This window comes from Mytilus trossulus, chromosome 14, assembly GCF_036588685.1.
Source record: "Mytilus trossulus isolate FHL-02 chromosome 14, PNRI_Mtr1.1.1.hap1, whole genome shotgun sequence".
NCBI lineage: Eukaryota > Metazoa > Mollusca > Bivalvia > Mytilida > Mytilidae > Mytilus > Mytilus trossulus.
The window spans coordinates 16,790,839-16,815,858 of NC_086386.1; the positions used below are offsets into that span (position 1 = coordinate 16,790,839).

A 25,020-nucleotide genomic window follows, 5' to 3' on the forward strand; every position below is an offset into this window, starting at 1 on the left:
AACAAAGTTGTAGTGTGGTGACCTTAATAATCGGTCAATAGTCCTATACCTCCCGCAATATCTTTACGTTCTGTTTTGATTTTATACCAAAACTTGACAGAAATCATAAATAGTTATTTCTTTTTAATATGTAAATAAACGGAACCTTCTTAAACTGCTTTACTGTAACCTGCTATAGCATACATTTATACACTTTTATTATAATAAAAATGCTTTTATCGAATTTCGTTTTCTTTTAATCACCGCCAAAATTAAATTGATCTGGAGAAGATTTATTGAAAAAGAAGGTAGAACTAATTTGGATTACTTCCCTTGCCTCTGAACCATCACACTTTTTCTGTTGAGATGAAACTGTACTAATACTATACTGAAACTTTACCAAGATACTGTACTGACACAAAGCGATCAAATGTGTTAATAAACAATTTGCTTTATATGATCAGGACGCAAATATTGCACACACACAATACCATTAGATTAGACAAAAATGTGTTTCCGAAAATATAAACAGTATCAATTCAAAAGTGAGTGAGACAGAGTTTTAACATATCGGGGTAAACTTTATATGACAAAAGAAAAGTATAAACTAAACATATCACATCTCTCTTTTTGTGAACAGTCTTGCTTTAGATTGGGCGAAGTAAAGCAGAGTCTAGATTGAGTTTGGTAAAGCAGAGTTTTGACTTAACATTGAGGCAAAATCTGAACTAACCTTTTTTTCATCAATGCGGTTAATTCAAAAAAAAGATGAGGTATGATTGCCAATGAGACAACTCTCGACAGGAGACTTAATGTCACAGAAATTAACAACTTTAGGTCACCGTACGGCCTTCAACAATGAGCAAAGCCTATGCCGCATAGTCAGCTATAAAAGCTCTGAAATAAAGATGTAAAACAATTCAAACGAGAAAACTAACGGTCTAATTTATGTACTGAATACAGGCTCCTGACTTGGGACAGGCACATTCATAGAGAATGTGGCGGAGTTAGACATGTAAGCGGGATACCAGCACTCTAATCTGGTGTTATATGATGCATTGGCCCATGCATTTCCTTAACATTATGATAACTAGAAGTTCGTTTCATATAACTTTAAATAATTGTTGATTTTAAAAAAAACAATGCTAGAAATATAGTTGAATAACAATATAATTCTTCAAAATTGCCGCGGTAATGCAGAGTATTGCTACTCCAAGAATAGATGAGCTCGGAACAAACGGTACACAATTTCAGTAAAAAAAAAGAACAAACATATAGTCTTGCTCTTAAAAGTAAATCAAAGTATTGATGCGAAATACTGTTTCTTAAGTACTTTTAAACAAGTTTAGTCCAAAAATGTGTGAAACAAAGGTTTTAGAATTACTCACATCGATTAAAATCCGTAGATTATTCAATTTGGAGATATTCTAAAATTCGTTATTACGAATGAAAACAATGCCTTTGAAGAGACCATAGCATTTTTGTTTATAAATATGACAAGTTCAAAACACAAGATAATTTCATTTTACACGATTTATCATTGGGTATTTCACTACAACAACAGTGCAGTATGTCAACATGCATGCATTTCAACCTAGCTAGAGTACGGTATTAAAACTTTTTTTTTTAAAGTTTTGTTTGATATGATTTTTCATCTATTTTCAATGTTTACAATAAGGTTTGCTCAGACATCCTCTTGTCGGTTATAAACTTTTTAACAAAGAATTGGTTTGTACATTCAATAGTAAACTTATCATTGCCCGGGTGTTGGCTGATTGTTTATTGTAAAGAATTCCTTGCTAGCTTACGTATAAAGAAAGTTGACACGAAGGTTATCAAGATTTGTTAATACAGGTCGTACACTGGTGTCCCCTGCGGTGTCACTGCCGCTTAGAAATCTTATTAACTAACCTTCGGGTATTTTGCATTTAACCCCAGTTCCGTTACAAAACAGATTGACTTTGGGATTAGGGTAATCCGCCTAACAATGCTTAGATTTAGATTTGTATTAGAAACATTTTTTGTTCGGCAAGTCGATAATTTTTCATTTAACATGAAATTCGGATACTTTCTTCCGTTGACGGTAAACACCCTGGACATCGAAAGGAAATGATTAATTCGTATACGTGACAAATTTATCTTTTTATGAAAAGATTCATCCTCGTTAGATCCCCTTTCTTTGTTTGCATTTACTTCACAGTTATAAAGTATTGAAGGTTCTTACCAAATGCAGTTTATAGAAAAAAAAATACATATAAACAAACACTATCGTAAGACTTGGGATAAATGTCGCATGACGTTGCTATGGATACGTAGTGGTCATAGTGGAACGGGTATGATATAGTTGTTAACAAACTTCTCCTTGTTATTTTAAAGAAGAAACACGTTTGCATGTTTTAATTATAACTAGTCTAATAGATAGTCTGTCGTCACAAGCAAAATGTATCTTTTTAAATGAAATGCATACATGGAAATGATAATTTTTTGTTAGATTATGAAGCGACAAAAGAAAAGAACAAAAACCCAAATATTAGTGTAAGCGAATCAAGATTAAACCTATATAATTAAGTTATTTGGGTTGCAAAAAAGTCTAATGACAAACATAATTTGTATTTTCCGGACAATGAAATATAATTTATTATGCAGAATTATTCTCTGTATACCCCAACGTAATATTTGCTGTGCTAAATAACGAAGCAACAATCCCCACGCAATGCATGGCGCTGAGCCTGGACACTTTATTTTGACTCTGACTCGACCATTTCATGAAACCATGATGTGTAACATATTTGTTTTTCGTTCATTTTTTGTACATAAATAAGGCCGTTAGTTGTCTCGTTAGAATTGTTTTACATTTTTCATTTCGAAGCCTTTTATAACTGACTATGCGGTATTGACTTCGCTCATTGTTGAAGGCCGTGCGGTAAACTATAGTTGTTAATTTCTGTGTCATTTGGGCTCTTGTGGAGAGTTGTCTCATTTGCAATCATGCCACATCTTCTTTTTTATATCGACCAGTCGTTCTTCTTACTCTTGAATAATGAATGGTTAGTCAACAAGTACCAATCTTAGAGTCTTTGACTGGACGTCGTCATGAGAAATTGTATTTTAGAAATAATACGACATGGAATGATTTCCAATGAGACAACTGTCCAGCAGATAGACTTCCGTCAAATGAAAACATTTTGCGTCTTTGATACACAAAGGAAGTCAAAATTAAAGTACTGAAGTTGTTTGCTATGAATTTTAATTTAAGAAAAACATACTGTTAAAAAGGTTATAGTCAATATAGCAGACATATGCAGTGTATTCATCTAAACTGTACTGTAGTGTATTCATCTAAACAGGTACAGTTACAAAGGATGCTTCTAAACAACAGTCAAGGTTTACTACAATGATAAGGATGTCCAATGTTGCTTTAGATAATGATATTGTTTAGTTTAGTATAGTATGCTACATACAATAACGTAGGAGCAGACATTTGTCTTAATGGGTATAAGAGTAAAAGTCAAGAGGGTGTATATACCAATAGGTTAAACTTTTGTCAACTGGGGGAAACGAGCAAGAAATTTTAGTGAGAGACCAAAAGCCGAATTGAAACAAATCAGAATAGAAGGATGAATTTTGCATTTAGGCAAGTTAGGGTGATTGAATTTTTTTATCTTATCTCATTTTGGTAACGCTGTTGCCCGTATCTAGTTTTGATGTAATTGACACTTCTGACAATTTTTTGTATGCTTCCTAAGATGCAAGAAGTATGATGGTCTGAGCGAATATCTCAGACCAAATTAAAACATATCATCACAGATATCTGAAAGACAAACGCATAATGAGCATCGGTAAGTAAAACATATCACCAATGCTAAATGTTTAACCCCGCTTTTTTGTGCCTGTACCCAGTCAGGAGCCTCTGGCCTTTGTTAGTCTTGATTTTTAATTTTAGTTTCTTGTGTATATTTCGGAGTTTAGCGTGACGTCCATTATCAACAAATGGAAGTTTTTAACGACCTTGACTGGCTATACAGCCCTTGCACGGTCGGCTTGTCCATTATCACTGAACTAGTATACGTTTTTGTTAGGGACCAGCTGATCATGAAGAACCCCTCCGGGTGCGGGAGTTTCTCGCTGCATTGAAGACCGATTGGTAGCCTTTGGCTGTTTTCTGCTTTTTGGTCGGGTTGTTGTTTCTTTGACACATATCACATTTCCATTCTCATTTTAACCTGACAACAAGAATTGGTTACCATTAACGAACATCCAATCGTTTCACCAAATTTGATTGGCCACTTATATTAAAAAAATCTGAATAAAAGCAGACTTGAAGTTACCAGGAGTATACCTCTTTTTTCAAAAGAAAACCTTTCAATTCCGAGATTTCAAAATGTATATATACCACCATGGTATTATTTAATCAAATGAAATATAAAAAAAAATATAGTCGATTCGGATATACAATACCGCCGGTATAAAGACCAAAAAGTCTAAACACTACAGAAGTTAAAAAGGAACATCCGTCCAAAGAAAATAAAATTCAATTAACTCTTGAAAGTTAACAGTTTGTAAATGTAAGTTGTGAAATGTTTGTAACAATCGGATTTAGAAACCTGTGAATTTTAACACGTTTTGTACAAACATATCACTACCTAATGGAATGTCAATGGCATATGTATAAATTCAACCCCTAAAAAATAGCTGCAGAACTTTATTTGAACTGTTATCTGAAAGGAGAATTCCAAATTTGTTCAAGCTGTATCTATTTCAATGTGTACTGAAGATTTCTAAATATTGCTTTATTCGACAAAACTTTCAAATCAAAACGTTAAACAGTACGCATTAGCTTGACGAAATCAATTAGTCTCTGAAATTATTTGTAAAATGCATTACAAGACACGCCATTGTTATGAAAGGTCATACATAGACAGGTCCCTATCCAGACACTGAATTTAAAAATTGTCTGACTATACCAAAAAATAGTTTATGGAAATTATGGACCATAGAGCCGACAACAGCTGAAGGCCACTAATGGGTCTTCAATGTAGCGAGAAACTCCCGCACCTGTAGGCGTTCTTCAGCTGGCCCCTTAAAAATATGTATATATATGCGAAAGATATATCATAGTCTATCCGCTTCAAACAATAGTTGTTTACGAACTTGCGGCCAGGCTGGTCAAAAATTTCCATGTGCACTGTGACAATATTTAAACGACCCCAACAAGTCACAAAGAAGACCGTCAAACGCCAGAAATGTATCGGGATAGCGAAATAACAAACTATTTTCATTCAGAATATGATTTTCTTATTAGGGTTAAGGTTTCATATTGGTAAATTTTAAGATGTTCATTGGAAAGATTAGCGGAGGCGATTACAATTTAGCTGACCGGTTTTTTGAATATCTAATATGAACCAACCGTAACCAACAGAATGGGTGCCTCATATATAGCAAGATCAGTATACCGTTTCAGAGCACACCAGATAACCCCGAGTTTTCTTTCAGTGGAATAATGGTGCGGCTTAGTCTTTACAACAACTTTAGGTTCACGCTTACTTTTTAATTTATACAACATTTTCGCCAAATATAAACAGTGCACCTTTTGCATTCGTCTCAACTCGGCCGATTCCGTGTCATCATCTAAGAGGATAAAAAGAAGGATAGTCATAGACGGAGAGTAACGGATTCTACCGAGGATTGCCGAATGCAACCTTTTGCATTCGTCTCAACTCGGCCGATTCCGTGTCCTCATCTAAGAGGATAAAAGGAAAGAGAGTCATAGACGGAGAGTAGCGGATTCTACCGAGGATTGCCGAATGCAACCTTTTGCATTCGTCTCAACTCGGCCGATTCCGTGTCCTCATCTAAGAGGATAAAAAGAAGGAGAGTCATAGACGGAGAGTAGCGGATTCTACCGAGGATTGCCGAATGCAACCTTTTGATGTCAAACGCTACTACAAGAGATCATCGTAAAGAAAGCGATTTATTTAATTGTTCTATATACTGATGCATATCGATGCCACCACTCGGTTATAAGTATGATTGTCGAGTTATAATTGGAGAAAAACAACATATATACATACTACCAGCAAAATAATCATACCAAAATCAAATTTGAATACATCAAATATAAACATGAAATCCAGGAATCCGTAAATCTTCCATAGCGATTTTTCAATCTTTAAAATTAAAGACAACTTGTGATAAAATGTAAAATGATATCTGTTACTCATAGGTTTTATACGAATTACGGTTTCAAAGCTTAGATTAATCGCGTAGTTTTTAATTTGTATATTTTATACCAACGTGTTAATGCAATCACTTTTTTTTATAAAATTTAATACTTTTTTCAGTTAATATAATTTTGTTCTAATTTTTATGCAAAAAGCAAAATAAAAATGATATTTCCTTAACATACTTTTACTTCAGACCAAAAAGAATGGTTGTTTTATAAATAACGCATATTTAACTCGTTTTCTCTTTTGACTAAACAGTAACGGGAATTTCATACACTATATGAGAGGTGATATTATTAAAGATCTGAAATTTTCAACGGCCTTCCATACTGAAATCACGTACATTATATTTAGTAAATAAAAGTTCAGTTAAAGCCTGGAAACTTCTTTCATGAGATTATATGACTCTTTATTTACTAAGAATATTCAAAATAATTTATTATTTGCATTTTTTGCAGTATTTTGCATTATTTGCATTTGTTGCATTATTTGCATTTTTTGAATTATTTGCATTTGTGGAAAAAGTATGTGAAGACTTTCTAGATTTTTAATATAGCATGTAATATAAAACCACAGTGTTTTGTATATTTTGTGTGAATTAAAAGTGAATCGCAGTTTATTAGGGTATAACAGACCAAATTATCTGTTAAAGTAGATAGTTTGCTAAATGGTAAAGACGTAATGGTAAAAGTCCATATTTTGAATATACCCTTTTACAAAATTGATGAAAAATGTTCTTTAGATAATAATTACAGGCAAAACATTAAAAAAAGTAAAAAAACATTATTATTTCTAAAATAAAAATATGTTACATGTATGATATATACAAACATATTATACATTCGCAACTCTTATCCCTCTGAAAAGTTTACCAATAAGATTAAACAAAGAAACATAGATGCATTGTAATAATTCAGCCAAATGTATGTTGTACTTTCTATTAGTACAAAATATTTTGAATTGATGGGAAATTGCAACACAAAATAATTTTATAAAATAAACGTAACTACACAGTGCCCTTAAAAATTTGCAGTAGGTAATATAAAAAGTAGATTTAATCCTCAAATAAACAACACGATATATGAGTCCATTTCTTAAAAAGAAAACAACCGTTTCAACAGTACACAAAAGGCTTTAAAGTTTTTCGATTCATCCCCGAATTATTGCAGCCATTTTCCTCAAAGATGACTGAAGCATTTGGAACATTTGCATGTTTGACTTGCATCGTCTATAATCTGTATCAATAATACATTTATACAACGGCTAGACAAAATATCCTGCCTCTCAAAAAACAAAGAGCTAATAATAATTCCTTAGGCACCCTGTTTATATTTTGGATGCATGGATCACTAGAAACTGAAACATGTCTTCTTAGTGATAACTTTAAAACAAAAACATTCTGTACACATATTTTACTACAAGTCGTTTTTAGGTTTTTTTTGGTCACAAGTAACTTTATAAACAATTATCAAGCAGGCTGTGATCGAGCGCCTTTGTTGACATTTCAGTCTTATACGACTTCCTGATGACACATGAGAAAATAAAATACAAATCTTCTATTGTGGATAGAAAATTATCTCATTAGAATAATTAAGACAGTAAAATAAACAAAGCAATAACAAGTGATAATACATATCAAATCTAGTAATTATTCATTGCTTTTTCAGATACAGCACCAGTATTTTTAGATGTTTTACTACTAAATTCTTTTTTAGCTTCAAACCCACAACCCACATGAAGAGACAAGCAAAGACCATATAAGATAAATCCTTTGCAAGATCAAATTGAAGCAATACTGTATATAGTAAATAGAAGGACGTACATTTGATTTTCCGGGACATTAAGATGTTTTCCTTTCGAAATTGTCCTACATGTTTTAAGAAGAATATTCAAAATTAATTCTAAAAATACTCTACCTCAAACAAAACTCATAATATAAACATTTTCAAGGAGCACTACACATGTGATAAAAAAAAAACTCAAAACCGGTACATTCGAGACCAAACGTTTCTAGGGCTGAAAGCATTAAAAGAGGGACGAATAATACCAGAGGGACAGACAACAAAGAGCATCGACAATCAGAGGGAATAAACTTGATATGTACACTGATTTATTTTATATCATTCAGATCTGAAATACTAACTGTTGATATTATTGTAACTTCGGGGATTGGCAGTCCACAGTCTACAGCTACTTTACTCTGTGTACTTTTTACTTCTAAAACACACTTTAATATAATGCAAGTTTCTAGTATTGCAAAAGTTTTGTATAATTCCAGTACCATACTTGCACAGTCCTGGATGTGTAGTCCGAGTTGTTAGTTATGATTTTATACTTTAGTGTGTAGTAAAGTTTAGATACAAAAAAATATTTTGTACCAGTCCAGTACTTCTCATTTAATTGTACTTTTAATAAACTTACCTATGAAATCATTATAATAAAAAGTACAATTCATTGGTTGAACCTGTATGGTACTACAAAACAGTTAGTAGTACAAAACGGGTGCTTTAAATAGTTCAATACATTCATTACTGTAAAACAGGTACTGAAAAATATATTGGGTAGTCAAACTCATGCCCCTTAAAATGTATGTTTGTTGCCCTCTTGGTGTTTTTTTTTATTATTAATGTCGAGTTACTGTGTCGTAGAAGCTAAATTTGTTTAGGGTTATTCTTTCAGGGGAGTTGCCACTAAAATTGGGAATTATCAAAACATAAATTCTTTAGAAAATTCCATCATTTAAATTATGCAAATACTTAGCACTGCCTACTGAGATAATTACACAATTGGTGATCTACAAATCACTAACAATTCTATGGACTTATGTAACAATGATTAAACACGTGTTTCTGGAATAACCTTCCAATGGCACGCTCAAGGTCACAATAGTTTGTGAAGTCAAATTACCAGAAGCAAACATCAACAATACCAAAAGGGGCGTTTAATGTTCATCAGCTGTCCAATCATTAAGGTATTTTGACAGTGACCACAAAATAACAGGAGAAGGGTTGAATTATGTGAATGTGTAGATCATTTATAATTTCTTTTTACCTTATTAAGATCTAGTAGTACTATAGCGGACATGTCCGGGATTCACTGACAACTGGAAAAAGTATTTCATCATCCATTCAGTAATTGCAAATATGTATTTATACGGTATTATCAGAGACCTATATGTCCGAGACAGTATGTGGTATTATCAGGGACGATTATATTGTCTATATAAGTCCTTGGTATTATTTAATGCTTTTTTTTCCCGTATGTCTTGTGACTGTCTTGGTTTCTTTAATTGTTCATTTGATGAATTTGAAATTTTTCGTCTCAATCAAAAAACTAATATAACTGCGTGTGATTTAGGATCTCCGATATGCAATTAACGCTTGCTTTCCCATGGCAGGAGTTTGCTCATTTGAGTGTGCAATTGTTTTACACTTTTCCCTGATCTATTCGGACATTCTTATATCGACGTAAAAACCAGTCAATCTAATCCACGTCATTTTGGTGGATATTTGCCTTGATCGTTGGCAACCGTTCTACATCTCCTTATTTCATATTCTTCATTTTAAGTAACTCGTCTAATTTAAATAAAATAACAAGGAGGTGTAAAAGATAGTTTTTGACCATGACTTAATAAAATATTATTGTCAAAGTTGTAGATTCTACTTCTTTCTGTTTGAGTGGTATTAAAACTGGTATGCTTTGCCAGATCATGTAAAAGGTAATCATGTGAATTCAAATATAGAATTAAAACATGAAGCAAAAACTCATGAGTAAACTGAGGTCAATGTCGGATTCAGATTTTATATTTTATTATAGATTTCTTTTATACGAATATTTTAAGATGTGATTCTTGGTTACTATTAATTGCTGTAAAAATGAACGATACATTTAAGGAATAACAGTACTGTAGTTGAAGAGTTGCCACCGTCAATTGTAGATTTGACGGTCGCAAATGCAGTTTTACTGGCGACGCGTAGCGGAGACAGTAAAACGGAGATTTGCGACCGTCAAATCAAAATTGACGGTGGCAACTCTTCAACTACAGTACTGTTATTCCGATTCTAATGCATTACAAAAAAGAAAAAATACGATAAAACTTGGAAAAATGTCTAAATTTGACAAATAAAAAAAATAGGCGAAACTTCATGAACGATTTTGGCACAAAGACGTCATGGCTAAACGTGACGTCATACAAATGAAAACTTACAAACTGGAGATTATTACGTTACCTGTACGCTTCAAATTCAAATAAAATTACATTAAAACGGCGAATTCGTGGTAGGTGTTGTTTTATTTTCGATAATATAGTAGTAAACGAACATTTGTTGATTCATCAATTCAAAATGGCGGGTCTCTCCTTAGTTACGCCTGGTCAACTGTGGATTTGACGGCAACTTTTAGCCAATGAAAAAAATTGTTACATCCAAATTGCATTAGAATATTTGTTTTATCATCAATAAAATAAGGATCCCATTGGTGAAAAAGACTGTTTGCTTACATGAGTCATCCTTGGGTGTAAGACATTCGTGGTACCTATGTAACAACCGTTGCTTCATTATAATGTTGTATTATGTATTTACAGAATTGCCTTTTTCTGAATAAATATTATTACCATTATTCATAAAAAGCAAGGTTAGTACGGAGAAATGTAGGTTGCAATATAAACATATAAACTGAACAGCTGTGCTAAATAGTTATTCTTATGAATATTAAATGCAAATTTTAAGAATATCTGTTCTTAACATTGAAACTGGTTTATTTATTGTTTCTAACCTATCCATAAACCTATCCTCAAGTATAATTATTACATTTTATAATAAGACATGTATATTTGTAACTATACTTAAAGTGTTATTCTAAATTTATCCTCGATTGAGATGTTTAAATGTTTCCGTATGCAAAGTTTGTAAGGATGCATTTTTTATGGTTCGACTGACTTTTTACCACAATATGGTTTGAATACAACGTTTTGATAATGTTTCATTTGTCATTATATCTTGACATCTGGCGGTCTGCAATTTTATAACTGACTTTTCTATAGCTCAGACAAGACGTATGGTATACTGACATCCGTTCGCACGACACTGAAATAAATGGCTTATATAAGCTACGTACCTGACCGCAATTCGTACAAAAAAATAATGTTTTGAGAGCATCAAAACATTAATTTTTGTTCGAGGTAGACATGCTTTTTTGAAATATTCAAAAACAAAGCTTTAATAATGCCTTGATAGCAATTAAACCTAAAGGGCATCAGGTAAACAGCTAACACATAATAAACATATGCCATTATTAACTGTTAGTATTACATTCTGATTTAAATTTTAGGATGAATAAAAGACAAGAAACTAACAATAGATGTATTATATCTTTACCTGATGCCGGGCTTTACTGAAACATTGTCTCTTGGGCAAAGTATACCTTCAAGGAATGATAATGAACTGTGCATAAGAAGCGGATAATGCCGCTACAAGGCAGTACTCGCACCGCAAAGTGGAAAGGGATTAATGTAATGTTCCGAAAACGCACTCAATTCAATTGTAAGTTGCAATAAATTGTTTCCCAATCCACTATAAATAAAAATGTTTAAACTAAGAAGCGATACATAACCAATAGAAGTTTAACACTGGTTTCTTCATGCATGACAAATGTTCCTAGAATAATCTTCACCAAGAAATCTCGATACCAAATATTTGGATGACAACATTTTACGTTTATGAGAGTATTTAAACTGAAAGGGCATAAACAGAACAACCACATCCGTGCAAAAGTTAATCTGGAAATGTAACCTTATATATTTTTGCTACAGAGTATCTGATGACCATAGGTATCATATTGGTCGCACTTACATTTTTTTGTCAACAAGACTGTAAAAAAGGCAACAGTAGTATACCGCTGTTCGAAATTCATTAATCGATTGGGGGAAAAAATCCGGGTTACAACTAAAACTGAGAGAAACACATCAAATATAACAGGAGAACTACGACACAACAGAAACACATCATTAAAATGTAGCACACACAGAAACGAACTATTATATAACAATGGCCATTTTTCTGACTTGGTACAGGACATTTTAACCGTAACATGTAAAACGGGCTTTTAACTTTAACAAGTAAGCACTACGATGTCGTCTACTGGTGGGGAATGAAATCCCATTTAGTCTCAAAGTGTAAAGACCCAATTTCAGTTTTTGTTTGGTTTTCTTATTTTAAAGTTCCTCATGTTCATGTAGTATAATGGTTTGTGTTTGTGTTTTTTTTTTTTTTTTTTTTTTTTTTTTATTTTTAATACTACTAGTATTGGTAGGTTTTACGTTTTTTCGTTTTTCTTTATTGTGTGCGTGTTGTTTTACATTGCCTTTCGTGTCTTTACTTGTGTCTGGTCAGTTTTACTTTGACCAAATGAAATATGTTTAAACTAATCTTATTTTTCTATAATGATTTTGTTTAGTTTTACTTTCTAATTTTCTAATTTCTATTTATCATTTACAACATTGTGTATTACAGAAAAGAAAAAAAGAAAAGATATTTCTAGATTTGTAATGTGTCTGTTTTGCCAAACTTTCTATTAAACTTACAAATATGATTTATAGATCAATAATTTATTCTAAAGTTAATACATGGTTTAATTTTCTACATTCTTTTTCAATAACTACACTATTACATGAGTAAGCTTGTGTACATTAAGGTAGATAAACAAAACAAACTAAAAATTCAAAGATAAAACTTAGGATAAATGCAGAATAAATGAAATGACATTTTTAGTTTAACTTGAATCAGGTGTTATCATTTTCCGTATTCATACAGGCTTTGATAGACAAAAGAAAGTTGTGTCAGGCGGAATAGTATCGGTTACCGGACGGTAGGGCTAAATTCTGTTATCACCAGGATAGAACGCAGATAACGGAATACATACTATTTACTTCTATTATTTAAACATAATCAATTAAAATTGTTTAAATTTTTAAATCGCATCGAAATGCAACATTTTAGACTCATAATTATAATGATTAAAAGAATGTTATGGTATCTAAACGTTTGGGGGAACAATAATCTCTCTGTGTGCATATGCATAGCAAGGAACACGTCTAGTTGCTTTGTTGGATAGAATTGTTTTTCAATTGGTCATAAAACAAAATTGATAAGAAAAAAGGCTTGTAAGAACTCAAATTGCAAATCAAAAATGTCTTTTTAAAAATTCATCAAAGATACTAGGCTTATAATTGTGTACGCCTAATGAGAGACTCGTCTTCAAAAGACTCATCGATGATTCTCGAATTAAAAAGGTTAAAAGTCGAAACAAAAAATAAAGTGAAAGAGCACATCTTGGTAAATTTTGAGGATTTTTATGCAATAAGCTTACAGTTTCCAACCCACTATGAGACATTTCATTACCTTGACATCTAGTTTAGAAAAGATACAATTTTAAGGCACAAATGTTTTAATTTTAAAAAGGAATGAATCTTTTCTGTTTTGTTTTGTCTCTTTTGTCTAATGTCATTTGTTTCACCTTTGTTGTTGCGTTCAATTTTAACTATTTACACATGCATATTACCTTTGAAATATGAAATAACGAAACACTACTGCATTTTGCGTTTAAAAAATGTCTTTAGAAAACGATATCACAAAATTTATTTAGACTAAAATATAATACCGAAGCCAAAAAAGATTTAATTTTTGGAATCACCAACATGCTGTGCTTTATCAGTGTAATAAATAGTGTGAAAAAAAACTAAAGAAAATGACGAGTGTTTGAAATCTGAAAAATCACTTTTTATCTCAACATGTCATCAGCGGGTATGGTTAGGATGAATGTGTGTTAAAACTGACAATCACCAGAGGTCAAACAAGGTAGCATTACTAACAGGGTGAAGATGGAATTTTTCCTGATATCCCATATACAGGTGAACATTGCCATTCGTGCGTTTAAAATACACTTCACGCAAAATATCCCTTTAATTTTACTTGTAATACCCCAATGAATGAATCAGAGAATTGAGATTTTCACTTTGGATTCCTCTATCAAGACTGTCTATGAAAGAAAGTGTCCACACCATCAACCAAAGACCGAGTCGAGTTCAGATGTACTACGTAATATGAGCAAATCACAGGTAAAATATATAACATTATATAATAAGAGATTTCTTCAAGTGTCATTACAAAAGTGGAGAGGGCCGAATGTCAGACAGCTAAAAGTCATCAGGGTCGGTTGTTAATCGGTTGTTATTAATTACTCTTTCGTTAGGTCATTTATTGGCAAGATGTTTAAATGGGATTCAATATTCCCTGATATGACCTGACTTGTGACTGAAAATCGTTACATTATAAATGGCTTAGATTAATTTTCTGTTGACAGTTTGTAAGGTCCGCCACTTTGACAGCTACTGTAAAGATGGCCCCCAATTTGATCATGTGACTTAAAGCTTAAACAAAAATTGACTTCTGTTTCTAGAATGTAATGAATAAGTAAACAGCGAGAAATGGTTTCACATCTATAATGTCATTTGTCATTTCAGATCCATAACTGATAAATGATGGATGGTCATAGTACTTATTATACACAACCAATGTTTACTACGGACAATTATGGACCGCCTGGAACGTATCCTGTAAATCAGTCCTCAACTTGTGCCTACCAGAGACATAACCTTCAGGGACCTTACGGCGGACAGACAATGACTGTAGTGGATGAAGCTTTTCATAACGAATCTCAAAATGGCATAACACATCAAATACCATTAGTTGGAATGCAAAACATGCCACAGAGACATTCACAAGTGGCAAACACAACACCAGCTCACATGCAAAATGCACATCAACTGAACAGTTCGTCATTACAAGTGTCTAAGCCGCCTCCGGCACATTCTCAAAATGTTTCCACTACGGCTCCAACAGGTGCGAGCCAGACAGGAAGTAATAATACGGATAATTTACAGTTTCCATGGATGAAGACGACAAAGTCTCATGCTCATCAGTGGAAAGCACAGTGGCCAGGTAGGCAATCCATCTTCTATAAAATTTGTGTGTTTTAAATCTCTCAACTACAGATGCTTTTTCATATTCTACGTCCATCATTTTTTTATGCTGGTGATTTATTTCATTGACTCGACATTAAAGTAATGAAATCTAATTACTGGAGTAATCTTTGCGTTTCTGGAAGATGAGTCTATTGTCCGCGTATAATTATTAATTGTACAAATTAATTTCAAATGACTTGTTATTTCGGCATTATAAATTTGTTGTCAAATGAAAATGAATTTATTTTTCTTGACTCGTGCACATTTATATTGTTTTTAATTATACCAAATAGTAATTTATTAGACGATAAATGGTCCTTTATGGTATCGGTTATTTCTGTATCTTAGAGTTGTTCATTGCTTTCAGAATACTGGAAATTAAAATTGATAAATAACTTGACTTCTTGTTAGAATTCAATTACCTATAGTTATTACAAGTTAAAACTTAAATTAATGGTCCGGATTATCTATAAGTAATTGATCAAGTACAACTTGATGATGACTAGTAATGTTTGAAGGCTATTTAAGTTAGTTGCAGTGTGGGTTGATAGTTTGACAAAGTTTTCAAGTCATCTTTACTTTTGCATTCTATGCATGTAGATATCTTTTGTTTGTCTTGTGATTGTAACACAGGGATGACTATTGTAACCATATTTTGACAATTTTACCGATTATGTCTGTTTTGTTCACGCATCGTTGTAAAAATAACAGAATTTGATGCGACTGTCATAAAAGTGAGAGTTTTAGCGCTATAAAAAATGCCTGTACTAAGTCAGGAATAGGACCGTTTTAATCCATTCGTTTGATGTGTTTCAGCTTTTGATTTTGACATTTGATTTGGGAATTTCCGTTTTGAATTTTCCTTTGAGTTCAGTATTTTTATTTTTTGCAAAGCATTATTCCACGGATTGCGTTGGTAGTGTTTGAAGTACATAGTTATAAAAAGTATCTTTTTTAAGAAGAAGGATTAACATTATAGGTTTATGTACACCTACAAATCCGACCAAGTTCTGATGTCGTAAGCAAATACTACTGTTTACTTAATATTGAATATTTTAAATCTTCTAATATGCAAGTCAAAATAATATTTGATGTTATATATATACTGACTTATATATGAAGGTGAATTTTAAACTAATTTTAATTTTGTTTTTCTACTTTGAATGAATTTATAAAATATTGTTAAATAACATTATTTTTTTGATAATTTGCCTCTAATTCAGCACTGTAAAGGTGGTTATTTTGTTTTATTTCAAATATGTCAATGCTTGGTTTGAATTTCCCCCTAAATTGACAATATGTCGTAGATTTGATTCGATGATGGGTTTTTTTATAATATATTATATATATTCATATATGAACATTGTAATTTTTTTTTATAATTCATGAAATATTTCCTTTTCTCACTTTCCATTTTCCTTGTTTATGTTTTTTTTTTATTTTCTTGTGTTTTTAAGTGTTTGCCTTGGTTTGGGTTTTTGTTTTATTTTTTTAATAATTCATTTCGATAAAAAAAAATGACAAATTGTGTTTTTATTTTAAAACATTACTACTTTACTGCAGAGAAATTGATCTTTTACTTTTGATGCCCTAAAATATTTTAATTTCAGATACATGTGTCCTATATGTATAAGAAAATGGCGTTGTAATTGGAAGTTAAATTTTTGTTTAAATTCTAGATAAGCTCATCGAAAGCGTTACGTAAATGAATAGTCCTAAGTAATGACTTAAAAAGTTGAAAGAAAATAAAAGTGCATGTTTGTTCAAGATAATCCTGCTTTCGATGTATTCATAAAATTCACATACCCACCCTTGAAAGTTTATTATAAATCTTAAACACATTTCTTCATCTCATGATATTCCTTAGTTATGTGGTAAGACCATTTCCGCGTAGTTTATCTACCAACCTTCATTATTTTGATGTTTATATAGTTAAAACAAACATATTTTCACCTCAGTAAATGATTCATTTCTTATGATAAATAAAGGAGGAAGAAAAGCAATTAGTTATATCCATATTTAAATAAGTATATATTCCTAAAATTCTTTAACATAAACTTTTATGTTCATGGAGTACATGGAGAAGTAGAATAAGTTTGTGATGTATTTAATCAGAATGATATAAACATTGGAAGAATTTTTTTCTTATTTATTTTCTTCAGAAAATGTGTGTATCAAGAGCTCTAATGTTTGGTATCGTTTGAATTTTCAGATTTTAGGGATTTCGCCTTTTTGAATTTGATATTATTTGGAACATGATATGACTTAATAAACTTTATTAAAATAATACTAAAATTGCAATATATATAACACATTAATATACAAGATAATACTTTTGATTTTCTTATAGATAGATATCTTCTGTCTTTATTTTATAATGTAAGACCGAGCTATTCTTGGTATTTATCTTTAATGATTGCTGTAATATCATTTCTTACATATCGTTTAAAGTAGAAGTATATGTAGAACTTCCTTTTAAAATAAATATGTATTTTTATGCAAATACTTGAGTAAAAAACTTTTGGGACGAACAAGTATCAGTTAAATCCACAACAAAATATCTATTACAAACTTTCATGACTTTTTGTCTAACTCTAAATACATTGGAGATCCATTTGATATTTTGTAGGGGACATGAACTCATTTATATCATAATGAGGAATGAATATTTGTTTGGCGAAAAGGTGCTTCATGAATACTGATTTTTCCGCATGGATTACTATATATTTTTCACGCACAATTTTTCAACTATTTTTGGGTCTAGATATTCATTTTCATTTTTCATACACAATTTTTACGACATTATGTGGGTTGATATCAGTTTTCAATTTTATGCACAATAATTTCTAACATTTTGTGGATGGATGATTTTTCATTCTTATTGCGCAATTATTTCAAACATTGTGCAGGTTTTGATAAAAAATATTTTTAAGCAAAATTAATTCAAATGTTTTGTAGTTCTGGGCATGATTTATTTGATTTTTCATGCACATTTTCATGCACATTTACTTCTAACTGTCTGTGGCCTTGGTAGTTTTTTTCTAATTTTTTTTACGCAGAGCCATTTCAAACAATTAGTGGATATTTATTTCCAAGATGCCTTTCATTATATTTGACCAGTTGCAGTGTTATTTTATCTACATGGTTTTTTTTTATAATTATATTCCCAAATATCAAATATTCGTTCTCTTACACTATTGATAATGTTTATAAGAACAAACTGAAGTATTATCAAGTTTCAATCGTTAAAATATTTTATTTTAATTTAATATACTGTTTTTAAATATTGGAAAATATTTAATTAAGGCAAGGATTTTCTTCATATATGTATTGGATTTCTTTTCCGGGTATTGCTAAAATTTTGGTCATTTCTGGTTTTAACCAGCTCGTCAACAATTGCAAAATATTTTGGATTTTAATTTTTGTACTTGAGCATCAAACATAACTAAATGAGACATTTACTGACATAATACGTCTCTGATGTAAGAACTATTGTTCCTTAACCCTTTAACATTCAAGGATTTTTAACCTTTTCTTCCCGAATAAAGGATATCTGTTTTCAATCAATTGCACATTTCGATAAAAAGCTCACTCAAAGGACAAGTAAGACTCATCTGATAGATAATTGACCAAGGTTTCAGGAAAACTTGATTTAAGGAAAATAATTCTAACGTTGGTCACGTGATATCTCTCAAAAGTCACGTGACATGCTGAATTAAAGTGACAAAAATGTACAATTCAAGCGGAAAAGCGGTTTTACAGACATTTAGTGACAAAAATAGAACATAGTTTTAGTGTTAAATTAATGCATGAAGACTTTCGGCAACGTTATCGGTGAAAACTTTATACAGAAATATGCAAAACCTGTCTGATTGGTAGAAATATCAAGACTCGAAACACCGAAAAATAGTGGATTTTTTGAGAATTTTTGTCATAGTCAAATAAATGGCCCAAGTTTATGTTAAATAGGTACTATTCATAACTGCCTACACAATGAGGCTTTAGGAAATAATTTTGAGTAAATATTGAATGAAAATCTGGTATTATTGAGTGCCCAGGCTAAGAATGTAACAAAAAACAGAGAGAGGGGAGAAAAAGGGGGGGGGGGGGGGTAAAATTTTCTTTTTGATGTAATCATGTATTTCAGTTGTCTTAATTGAAATTGAAAGTAAAGTTAAGTTAAGTTTCATTTAATATAGGAATTTATTTTTTCATCCTCCGGCAGTGAGGTTTGAACACGCGATCATCCGGGTGTAAGACTGTGCATCTTTCCACTGAGCCACAGAAACCATTGGAAACCTTATGAAATTTAAGCATATAAGTCACCCTCTCTGTAAAACTAGAAATTAATTTTGGGAGAACATAATCCAACTTCGTTTTCTTAAGAAGCAATTTTTTTGAAAATTATTATTTTTTCAAGCAAATTTGTATGAAAGTTATTCAGAAATGTTCGTTTTTTCGTCTATATGTCACTATTTCTATACCTTAGCGATACGATATCCAACACCCTCATAACCAGACACTAAAGAAACAAAGATTTGTTATTGCTATTCCGACTTGGCTAACAATTTTTAACACATTTTAGGTGTTCTCATCTCTTTTGCTATAAAAACTGACAAAACAAAACATGAAAACTCCTTGTAATTTGAGTTTTGTTTCAGTGTTGATACTCTATGAATCAGATTTTTTGTATGTGTATGGGTTTTACTTACAGTTTTGATAGTACTCTTGTAAATGATCACGGCACAGTTATGAAAATTGTCATTTTAAAACAAAAAACAGCAACAATTTGTCTTGTGACATTTTGTGAAAATATTCTATTTAAAAATGAAAATAAAATAGTTTTCCCCAAAAAAATATCTTGTCAATATAGGGCAAATTGACATAATGCATTGCATTTTGTTGGTTTCAGACACCAAAAATCAAGTTGGTGGTATACTGATCTTCAATTTGAGCCCACAACCACATATGTACGTCAAAAATTGTCAACGATACAAAACTTCATGCAAACTACTCCGCCACAAATTAAGCTTAACGGTCAGATTGACCGGTAGGAACGTTAAAGGGTTAATGTTTCGTTGGAATTGGAGTTCATGTGATTTCGTCCTTCTTTTATTTTTTTTGGTTTGTTTTTACATAGAATCATCGTATCTTCTTAATAGATGCGAGATTTGAACATCGATAATTCTAATTAATTATCTTGCCTTTTGTTGAGATATAAACTGCAAGATTTAACCAATCACACAACTAAATGTGACTTTGGAGTTTTCTGACCAGTGATGTAAACAAAGTCGGAAATGTTTAACCTGCATGCCGATGCACGTTATATCTCAGGTTAGAGATAATCTGTGTGTTTGTATCTGAAAGAGTTTCAATGGACGTCGCTATACTATCTTCCTCTATTAGTTCAATTTTCATAAGAGAATTTTGCTTTATATTGAGATCTTTAAAGTAGACAGATTGTCACATCTGATTCCCCCCATATTTGGCATGACAAAACTGTTTTCTTTTGTTTGCTTGTGATTTATAACATATGTTCCAGACTTTATAATATTATCTAACTCAAAATATTTATATGTGCCAAGAATAAGCGAAGGATATGTGTACTATTGATAATGGAGTTATATATGTAACCAAAAATTATTTACTGTATGCGTCTGTTTCAACACTGTCATAATGTGAGAGAAAACGAAATAAGCAAGATTCTAAAGTACAAAAATTATCAAGATATACTCCATAACAAATAATAACAAATGCAAATACATTATAATATATAATAATGACAAATAACGAATAATTAAAAGGTAAAGATCCTTTTGCAAAAGATGTGAAACTATTTATAGATGTTTATTATTACGAGAGATTGGATGATGAAATTGTCGAATTCGACACGTGCTTAAAAAAATCATCCAAGATTCCATTCGTATTATTTGTACGCTAGACTCGCTTTCGTCTACACTAGGTTCATTAATGACCCTTATCAAACAGTTACGAGACCACATCATATAAGTCGAAGTGTATCGAGAACAAAACTATGTACGGCTATTGTAATCTATGGGCTTGTGTATAAAACTTAGATTTCGAATAATGAAATATTTATAAAAAAGGAAATTGTGCACTTTAACAATTGTCATACTTATCTTTTTTATGTTCTTTCTTGAAGAAGATGCATTTCATTCAGGTGTAAATCTAGCATATATATATAATTGTTTATTTTCAATTATTCCTTGTATAGTTTAGTTTTTTCTCCAAATTAAACAATAGCACGGCATTTTCCAAATACAAAGAGCAATTTGGCACAGAAAGGCCTCAAAAAGTAAATTAAAAGACGTAACTATTAGAAAGTTATGAATTATGACTCTTTATGTTTATTTGTTTATGCGAAGATTATTTAGAAACTTATCCTTAAAATATAGCATGATATAAGTCGGTAAGACGGAAATTAAGTCAATAACGGCAACAGTAATATACCGCTGTTCAAACCTTTTAGAAAGCTGGCGACTTTAACAAATCATAGAAAATAGTCCCCCTACTTATTTGGCCGGTTCAAGTGCATTTATGTTTAAACAATAAAGGTAATATCCGAGCAAGTAATACTCATTTGTAATGCTATTTACACCGTTTGAGTGCTCAAGATGAACAAAAAACCTCACTCAGAAAAAAATTAATTGACCAGTATACAGCCAAAACATAATAAGGTCATGACCTATTTTTTTTTTTTCGTTTACTGAAATAGTGTATTCAGTAAAATATTTCCGAATGAGGGTCTTCAAATTCGTCTTATATTTGGTCCTTTTAATGTTTTTAATCAAGTGTCGCTGATGAGTCTTTTGGGTACTAAACTCGTGTATGACGTATCTAATTTTAATCCAGGTATTTGAGGTTTTTTTTTTACACCGACTGTTGATACTTTTAGGCTGTTTGTGTTTACGATTATTGTATCACGGTGTAGTAGTCCAAATAATTGACAATAAATGATCATGCGAAGAAAAATAAAGTGTAAAATTTTTTGTCAAATATTCATATGAATTGTTCCAAAGTGCACCTTATATTATTTCTTATTATTGATAATTCTTTATACAAACTTCGGCTTTCTTAAAAATAAATTTTAAAAAATGGATAAATATTTAGAATTTGAACCCTTAGTATACAGCTAAATATGGGACAACAAATGGTTCAAGGAACTTTATCGTTTAATTGAGACATTCATATCGATCATTGATGTGGTAATTAAAAAAGGGTTTTGAAACTATTTATTAAATATTAAGATATGTGTGTTTTTGTAACTATAATATATCTTAATGACTATTTGACTGTTTGTAATCTTTTGAATTCATTTACACTCATCTAAATAAAATCATCATAGAGACCAGGATTGGATTTTTATATTTGCGCCAGACGACCGTTTCGTCTACGAAAGATGCATCAGTGACGCTCGCAACAAACAAATTTAAAAGGGCAAATAAATGAAGCTGAAGAACATCGATGACCAAAAATTCCTAAAGTTTTGCCAAATACAGGTATTGTAATCTATTCCTGGAGTAGAAGTTTTTTAGTATTTATTTAGTTCATTCTAATTTTAATTTTAGTTTTTATCTTGAGATTTTCTACATTTTATTATTATTTTTTTAATACGATGATGACTAGGGCAATGATTGCTTAAAAGTAAAATAACAAAAATAATGAATTCTGAGGAAATTCAAAAACGGAAATTCCCTAATTAAATTGCAAAATCAAACGAATAGTTATCAACCATCGTATTTCTTAATTGGTACAGGCATTTTGTTAAGTAGAAAATTATAGCTTCAACCTGGTTTGATATATATATATATATATATATAAACCTCTACATATACATGTAAGTTCCAGTGAGTATGTTTTAGATGAGGCCAATTAGTAGAGTAAACGATATGCTTTTTGTTTATGGAATTCAATATATGGAAATATTTACGTAAATTCAATTTGTGCGCGTTTATGTCCACAGAACTGTATTTGATATTCTTCACATTTTTTTCAAAAGTTATACAGTTGATATTTGGTTTGTGTCTTTTTTCACCAAGGACACACATCATTGTTTTGTTAAAAGGTTTTGCGTACAATTGGCAATAAAATACAAAATTTAAATGTCTTACGGGTTACAAAGGTCCATACCCCACAGTGAGACAATAAGTTTAGATTAGCATACTACATAATAAGACAATAGTTGTCAAAGGTACCAGGCTTATAATGGGATACGCCAGATGCGCGTTTCGTCTACACAAGACTCAGCAGTGACACTCAGAAGTAAACAGTTAGAAATCCAACCAAGTATAAAGTTGAAGGTTTAGATAAGTACAAATATACAATACCTCATTTTCCTTCAAATACTTGCATTGTACTAAACAACTTTTTCCAAATAGTTTTTGCTATATGCAATTTTTTAATGGTGGTAAAGCGTTTGTTGTATCATGTAATACTTTCACACGTCATTGGCTTTATTGTTATTAGAAAGTAATATATTTCAATTTAATGTCATGGTTGAAAAATATAAACTTATTTTTTGACGTAGGCATTCAAATATTACTTTTCTGTATCTTTGGAAAATGACCGGTGAAAGAGACCATCTAAACTGCATGTTTGTATAACCAACCGGATGCTACCGGAAAAGGGCAAATACAACACAAGATAGATGTCCGGGGAAGTTGGTAATAAAGAACGCCTTTTTTTATCTAAAAAAGGATGAAATTTCAAACATTATAAAACTAATCGGTAATTCAGATTGATAATCTAGCTAAATGGAAACATAAGATGGGGATAGTCTTTAACGAATATTTTGAGATGTTCGATCTTTTTAAGGTTTCAGAAGAATGTTTCACCTCCTCTACACTGAAGTGTCTGCGTGCTAAAACTCCACCCGTTTTCACTTGCATTGGAGAATATATGAGCTATATTATAAAAGATGCAGCCAAACTTAAGGATTAAAGAGCTCTTTTAAAAAAGTTTTTGCATAAAAAACTTTACTGAATCCGACTATTCACTTTAAGTGGCGATTTTTCGTCATCTTTTTCGTTTAGATTGACTTTACTCCCGTTATTAAAATTAAAACCGAATCTCCTCTTAAATAAGGTTGATTGCGTCTTTGGTAAGTTTGTTTTTACACACGTATGGTAAATTGTAATCCTGATATCTCTGTGTTTTAAGCCAAAAGTGGACAATTTCTGTTGTAGAAACATATTTTCATATATTTGCTTTTTGAAGTATGTTTGAATCATCACTCTGGCAATTAAATGATAAGTTTTGATGTTTAAAGAACGAATCAAATAAATATTTTGTAAGGACGAAATTAAACAAGACACTGTAACGGTTAATTATCCTAACAGACCGCCTGGATGACCTAGCATAATGTGGTAAATGACAATAACAAGACATATATATACACTCTAAATAGTATTTTTCTACATAAGATACTTGTGAATTTTGTTCACATCAACATGTTCTTAATTTGACAATGTTCAACCGTCCGAAAGTTCCTTTCATAGATTCGGTGATCATTATTCCAACAGTGACAACATAAGTTATAATTTCTCTTTTGTTAACGTTCATGGTTATAAGTCTTCTTTAATTTAAGTATGAAGGTTTCTTTGGCATGTTTTTGCATTAAAAGCTTTGACCTTAGACTCAAATGGACGTGGTCGTCATGAAACTTAGCAAGTAAAAAAAATCGATTAAACAGATTTTCATACACCCAAGGGTCTTATCCAGATTTTGCGCCAAATCAACTTACACTAAACACTTGTTAAACGTACTAAATTATGAACC

At 31.4% G+C, this 25,020-nt stretch overlaps 1 protein-coding gene across 3 annotated transcripts in view; it reads left to right on the forward strand.

The window, feature by feature from the left end:
* Window positions 1-14,104: 14,104 nt before the first annotated feature.
* LOC134696218 (pancreas/duodenum homeobox protein 1-like) overlaps window positions 14,105-25,020 on the forward strand; it is a 29,087-nt gene continuing 18,171 nt past the window's right edge. Inside the window, exons 1-2 of one of the 3 annotated variants that reach the window (XM_063557893.1) lie at window positions 14,105-14,316; window positions 14,722-15,199. In XM_063557893.1, the coding sequence (XP_063413963.1) occupies window positions 14,737-15,199 (463 nt within the window). In that variant the 5' untranslated portion in view covers window positions 14,105-14,316; window positions 14,722-14,736. Of the gene's footprint in view, window positions 14,317-14,356; window positions 14,410-14,600; window positions 15,200-25,020 lie in introns of those variants that run through there. The other 2 variants (XM_063557896.1, XM_063557894.1) reach the window with 2 other exon arrangements.